Source organism: Vitis riparia, chromosome 11, assembly GCF_004353265.1.
Source record: "Vitis riparia cultivar Riparia Gloire de Montpellier isolate 1030 chromosome 11, EGFV_Vit.rip_1.0, whole genome shotgun sequence".
Taxonomy (NCBI): Eukaryota; Viridiplantae; Streptophyta; class Magnoliopsida; order Vitales; family Vitaceae; genus Vitis; species Vitis riparia.
The window spans coordinates 4,946,400-4,953,782 of NC_048441.1; the positions used below are offsets into that span (position 1 = coordinate 4,946,400).

General features: G+C 36.4%; 1 protein-coding gene across 1 annotated transcript; it reads left to right on the top strand.

Moving 5' to 3' along the window:
* The first annotated feature begins 1,160 nt into the window (after positions 1-1,160).
* Positions 1,161-7,383, top strand: LOC117925407 (aquaporin NIP1-2-like). The gene is made up of 4 exons (XM_034844408.1): positions 1,161-1,172; positions 6,676-6,882; positions 7,062-7,123; positions 7,215-7,383. The coding sequence occupies exons 1-4, from the start codon at positions 1,161-1,163 to the stop codon at positions 7,381-7,383; spliced, it is 450 nt and encodes a 149-aa protein (XP_034700299.1).

The window sequence follows — 7,383 nt, forward strand, 5'->3', positions numbered from 1 at the left end:
TTTACAACACGCTCATGTTTAACTAGTTCAAAGTCAGTAAAAAATAATGAACAAACCAGAATTTTCAAAACTATGACAAGACTGACAAACAAGTGAACAAGGAACATCAAAAGTTTAGTGTCCTTCGTAGAATTTGGGCAAGTTACTAAAGACAAATACAGTAATCTTGGGAACAAAACGCTCAGTCTTTAGGACTGAACACTCCTACCAACTGAAAGTTACTTATCTACATAAGAAAACAAAATTTAAATTTTTTCACTACATAAATTTTATAAATGCAATGTAAATCAAATTTGTTTTGTCAACAACAAAAATAACTTTACATTCAGCTGTGGCCTAACCAGGATCTATATGCTGCACGAATTCCTATAGAACATAAAAAAAAATGGGATAATAACCACCATGTATGTAGTTAGACAAGATAAGCTGTGGTGGCGAGAGAAAGGGGAAATGATGGAAAACATAGTATAACAAAATACATGGATTCAATGGTATACATTTCAGGTTGTTGGGTTGGGGTACTATATATTACAGTAAAGCAATAGTCTTTATACATGGATATATATACTACAGTTTGCTTAAACTAGTTAAAGCAAGGTAATGGCAGCAAAAACATGCGATTGGAGTAAATGCCAATAAAACAAGATGTGTTGCAACCATAGTTCCATCATTGTGAAAGAAAATAATAATCAGAGGAATATAATTTAACTCAATGAACATAGCAAGAGAAAACAAAGGTACATAACATTGAAATAGTAATGCTCATTTGGTGAGAACCAGTTCACTTAATTTAGTTCAAATACAGTAATACAACATCTGCCTAATGCAATAAGGTGACAAATATGCATTTAGGGCAAAGGATTGCTACACATTTTTCTGTTGTGGCTAGACATATGACAACGAAAGTAATAAATCATTTGTTTATCTTGAAATTAGGACTCAATGAACTTCTTCCTTGGTCTTCCGAGAGGGCACTTTGTAGGTGGAGGCTTTGGAGAGAAGAACCCTCTCTAGTGATAGATCGAACCAAACCATCATCATCCACACTAGGCATGTCATGGGTCTCTATGCCGGAGAAAAAGCCCCCATATGTTAACTCTTGCATTGGGTATTTGTAGCAATCATCAACAAAATCAGTAACGTTTTGGCCAATGGAAATAATGACGGTTGCGGCATGTTCACAAGGGATTCCCAACATTTTCCAACCCCTACAAGTGCATGTACGGTTCATAATGTTTACATTCAACAAGGCTCTCCCGATACATACCCCAAATACTCCATTCATGAACGAAGTGACCGGATACACCTCACCCTTTGCAATATTTTGCAGCACCTTATCTTCAATTTTTGGGCCTATACACCCTTTCCAATTGTTGGACTCTTCTTTATGTTTCACAAGCATAGAACCTAACTTGGACATGTGATCTAATAAAAAGTTACAAATGGAGTGATGTCTTTCAATCCATAACCAAACATTAAATGACTTAGCAAGGTTGGTAGTCATTTTATCTCATCTTTGTTTTGGGAATTTCGACATGGCCCAATGATGCGGCACATTTTCTTCAACCCATTTGGCTAAAGCCTCGTTGTATTTTTTTAGTTCAAACATGGAAAGGTTATAATCATGTTCTAATCTTCCATATGCAATACTATCTAGGAATTGCAATGCTTTTTCTTTACCCTTATTCCCTCGTGTGTTATGCTTGGACAAGAAACTACTAAAATTCTCTTTCAGGTGATGGTAGCTATAGGCATGGTTTTCAAGGCCAAACACTTCAGGAACACTACGAAGGAGAGCAGGATGTCTATTTGAGATAATAATAACTTCCTTGTTTCCCATAACTATCTTCAATTTTTTCAAGAACCACAACCAATCTTCATAATTTTCCGAGCTCATCACTCTAAAGGTTAAGGGGAACATGGAGTCATTAGCATCATAGGCGATGGCTGAAAATAGAGCACCTCCATAAGGCTCACTCATATGGGCCGAATCTATTACAATGATTGGTCGACACCCCCTTACAAGCCCTTGGATATTTATTGAATAAGCAACAAAAAGCTGCTCGATATGGCCATCATCGGAATAACTCAACTCAACACTTGATCCCAAATTTGTTGCAAACATTCTTTCACACATCCATGGCAACAATTTGTAATAATTTTTGGTTAGTCTATAAATGCGCTCCTTAGCTTTCTCCTTCATTTGCCATGCTTGAAGGTAAGTCAACTGGATGTCATGTTGCCCTACAAAGTCCTTACAAATTTGTCATGGTTGGTATTCAGGAGTAGATCGAATGACATCATCAATTACCAAGGAGGCATGAGTGGATCTCACTAAAGGTTGAGACAAGGCAACATCTTCCAAACAATGGTTATGCACATTTCGAAATGTGTGTACTTGAACAATGTTCGAATCCCCTATTGCACTGACAGTCATTTTCCAAGGACAATCTTCAATTGTGTATACTATGGTCATGTGTTTTGAATTATTCCTTTTGTAACAATATCGGAATTTTCCAGCCAAAGACATCAAATAGATTGCATCTCGAAACTCCGAGGCATTTGGGAAGGTATGTCCACTACCTATAATTGAATGTTCAAATCGACTTCGTTCAAGTTGAATGATATTTGTTTCAGCACATCTTTGGGAAAACCCAAATGACTCAATCGTGGGCGACTCATTAGACATGTGCAATAGGGTTTGCCAATGGAGGAAACATGAGCCAAGTTTGAAGCAACAATAGGTGTTGGGGCACTGCGAAAAACACATGGAAAACAATTGCTCATCCATCGACCTATGTGTGAAAAGTGATTATACAAAAGGAAAAATTATTGTGGAAAGACATTAGGTACCTAGTAGGACCAATGAATCCATCACCACCTTCAATACATTGGAAGACACAGGCACGACAAAACATGTTGTTGAATTTGAACATCTTGACTATGTCGGCATCATCATGCAATGGGAGTAGACATGATGGGTCAAACTTCACTGTGAAATCCAATTTAATTAAATTGGGCTCCAAGTTCAGTTCACCGCATACTTTTGAAACAAATTCAGAATGTGAGATATTCTTGCTAACAACAATGCAATTGGTCCAACCACCCTTATATTTGACGAACCCAATAGCAGTCTTAACAAACTCACCACCTTCATGAATGTAACAAAACATCTCCTTTTCCATTTCCTTAATGGCATAAAGATTTGTTATAAACAATACAACAACCAAAGATTGAGGAATTTATACATGTTGCTTCCATCTACTTTTATGTAGGAAATATATAAGCGTCACATACACACTTGCGAAGCTTCCATCAAGGAACTACGTAATTAAGGTTTAGACATGATAATTGGATGATACACACAAGTAATGTGCAAGTGCAACTACGATAGTACCTAAGGATCACTAACCTAGTACCTAAACATTACTAAGGTTGGACCTAAGCTTAATTAAGATAGCACCTACGGTATAGTCTGTAGTAAAGGTAAGGGGAACCAAATGAGCAGAGTAATCAAACACATAATGTCATGATAAGTTGTATATGGAAGTGAATACAATTTAATTTATTCATGGATTGAAAACAGCGTGTGGGTCCTATGTTTGACAAACTTACCCTATTGGGTTAAAAAATAAGACAAGTTTTATTCACATATGAATTATTTGAATCTTCATAAATGCATTTTCTAGTCGTCACACAGCTAGTACCCAAGGTAGGCTCAGGTAGTACCTAATGTTGACTAAAGCACTACCTACAGTCGATTAAGGTCGTACTTTCAGGAATAATGAGTTAGTACATAAGGTTAACTTAGCAGTAGAATTAGGTTAACCAATTGATCACCAAAATAAAACACGATGGGCTAAGGTAGTACCTAATAGGTTGGTAAGTTCTATGCACAATTGAGTATATTTTATGCACGTAGCCCATGCAATGCGACTTATTGGTTATATCCTTGAGAAACGGCCTATGTATTGATAAAGGAATTATGTAATGTTAAGGAATGAAGTTACTAAGGCTAATATGAGAAGTGAACATTTTCTAACCAGCACACCACTACTAAAAATTTGGTCAGTCATAATGACAAGCAAGGTTTTGTTAGCTCAACTTATTTTTTTACGGTATCTTCATCAGGATTGGAAGTTTGTATTGTTATGATAAATACAAAAACCAACGGAATCAGAATAGGTTTATGGTCAGCCATGGAGATTTGGCTCATCCCCACACTGTTTATTCATAAAGAACCATTTATAATGTCATAAAATTTTCATTTCTTAATTTATGTCATTGGAAATTTAGTTACTTCATTTGAACGTTACAATTATTACCTGTATATATAAAATATACATTTGACCAAATGATTTTAACTGTTGAAAACCCATATCCTTTTTCTAAGCATTTATAGCAACTGCCTAATAGTTAAAGTAATTTTATATAAATATATGAAAATAAAACTGATAAAATTATCAAATCTATGTCATTTTGTGCTAAATGGGAGCAGTCACAAACAAACAAAACAAAAAATATATAGATCAATATGCATTTCATCCATTCTACTTGCATTCCCTAGTTCCAAAAATGTTATAAAGGAAATTAAACCACTACATGGATACCAATAGTTCCTATATAGCCTTTCCTATTTCCATCTTCTAAACAGTATCTCTAAATCAATATCAATTACTAATCAACAAGAAGAGTAACATATACTAACCAAAAATATTTGAAGAAATGGGATGTGAATTTAAACTATACACATAAAAAAAAAAAAAAAAAAAAAAAAAAAAAAAACAAACAAACAAACAAAAACTTTAGCATCCATCAACCATCAATATCACAAAAACCCAAAAAGCTGAGTAATTTGGAATCTAAAAATCACCATTTTATTCTTGGTGCTTGTCCATAAAGATATATGGATACATCAATAGCAAGAATTGTGAAGTAAAAAAATATGATCTCTTCACAAATCATGGGTTGTTGATTAGTATGTTGGGCTGGATTTGATAAGATCTTTACCATCTTTCCTTATACCTTCCCCCCAAGATGGTGTCCTTGGAGAACACCAATCTTGGTTAGTAGCAGATGAAATTGATATCATGAGAGAGCCTTAGTTGGTGCATCAACAAGCTGGTCCATTGTGAATATGTGAGAGACACACAAGCTGCTTTTTTTATACTGGATCCCCTACAAAATGAAATTTTATGATAGTGTGCTTCATTCATTCATGAACATAGGATTTTCTATATGGTACCAACATTGTTATAAATTTATAATAAATTATAGGTGGTGCCGGTAGAGTGATGCCAACTTTTAAAGAAGGTTGTGAATCCAAGTGCCAGTGCCAGTATCAACACAATATTCGGCTTCAGTTGAGGAGCGAACAATTGTTCTTTGTTTGCGGAAACACCAAGAGATGGGATTTGCACCAAAGTAAACAATGTAAGCACTAGTATAAGCGTGTAGTTGAAGAAGAGTGTTGTTATGTAAAATAAGCCATGATTCAAGATTCTCTTTAAGCAATAATTTGTAGACAATGTAAGAAGTGTCAAGTCTTGTAAGAGATAAATGTTAAAGAACACTGATGACACTCTCATAGACAACAGGATCAACAGGGGCTATAGCATCGAGTTGCAGAGGAATTGTAGTGGGCAGAGGAGTGGAAGTCACCTTCACACCGAACATTTTAGTTTTGTCCAACCAGTCTTGTATAACTTTCTGTTGGGAGAGAAATAGACCAACATTAGTTAGGACATGGGTTATCATATGTGCATAGAGAAGTAGACTCTAGACTTACCAAGAGAGGGTTGAGCACATTGGCCTGTGACATAGTAAGAGGACCAATAGACAAAATGAGTGGGCGAAAACTTCATACATGCAGTGTTTCCAAACCAGCAATAGAGCATATAATTGACTGAAATGGATTGTGAATGGATACATTGAAATGCATAGGAGAAACATTTATGGTTGTTGACAACCATGACTAATCAGAAGAGAACACACGAGAGATGGAAGAATCATGGCTTTGAAATGGAAATCGATCTTCTATGAAGAAAACGTTCAGTAGGATATCGAGACAATGAAGGGCACTTTGGGTGGGTAAGTAACCACCGAAGAGTGGTGGGTGTAAGGACGAAACCATGGATAATAGGCGGCCAAAAACCTTCAGTTTGTGGCAATTAGGTGGTTTAGAGAAGAATTTTTAGATTAAAGAAAGTTTTTAAACCCATACCAGTAATTGGAAGACCAGTAATATGTCCAATTAGAATGAACGGCCAAATTATTGAGATCAGAGGGATATGATGGGATAGACCCAAATCAACCAACCACTTTTGAGAGGAAGTGGCATTGGTAGTAGTGAAGTTGGATGGTGGTGTAGGTTTAGGCTTCGGCCGAGTGCTCTTGTAACACTGCTTGGCACTGTGATCTGGCTTGTCACAATATTGGCAAATCATATTTGACTTTCGAACCGACATGTGCAGCAACAAGTCTAGGCCCAATCCCCACTGTTTTCAAAATGATATTTCTCTTTCCTCCTTTTTTTTCAACTTCTATTTTTACATTTCTGAAACTACTGAGAGGGGAACCCGTATACCATATTCAACTGCACAATCATTCATCACCTTCCAACCTCATTTCTGCTACCACAACTGTTCAATTGAAATTTTCTTGGAATTTTTGCAGGTGCCACCATATGTTATATCTCAGGTGGCAGGCTCAAGCCTGGCAATTCTCACCCTTTTTGTTATGTTGAACACCAGCATACCTATATGTGCCACGGTCACTCAGTTTTTCAGTCCAACAACTATCCCTGAAGCTTTCACATGGGAAGTCATCATCTCTTTTATTCTAATGCTTGCCATTTGCGGAGTCGCCACTGATAGTAGAGCGGTACCTCTTTCTATGCAAAACTTTACTTGTTCAGCAATTCTAAAATGTTACCTTAAAAATGTTACTTGGACAGCCTTCATCTTCTATATGCTTCTACTAATCCATTCTTTACTTAGATAAAATATTAGTTTCATTGCTACTGAGTTGACTTCCTACTTATGCTCTTGAAAACTGAACAGATAAATGAGCTCTCTGGAGTTACAGTAGGAGCCACGGTAATAGTAAATGTCCTCCTTGCAGGGTAACGAAAATTTTTTCCACATACTAATAAAAACCGAATTCCTCTTTATCATAATTTCTCTTTGACTCATATTCTTCATTGCAATCTGCAGGCCAATAACAGGAGCTTCCATGAACCCTGCTAGGAGCATAGGCCCGGCACTTGTCTCAATGGAGTTTGACTGCCTTTGGATCTACATTGTGGCTCCCATTCTAGGAACCACTACAGCAACTGTAATCTACAGTCTTGTTAGGCTTCCCTTGCCTGAGAATCGGCTTTAA

What these genes read in the sequence shown, in the direction of transcription:
- LOC117925407 (XM_034844408.1), top strand. An exon ending in TCGCCACTGATAGTAGAGCG is followed by an intron (nt 6,883 to 7,061) that starts GTACCTCTTTCT and finishes AAAACTGAACAG; the next exon opens with ATAAATGAGCTCTCTGGAGT. An exon ending in GTAAATGTCCTCCTTGCAGG is followed by an intron (nt 7,124 to 7,214) that starts GTAACGAAAATT and finishes TGCAATCTGCAG; the next exon opens with GCCAATAACAGGAGCTTCCA.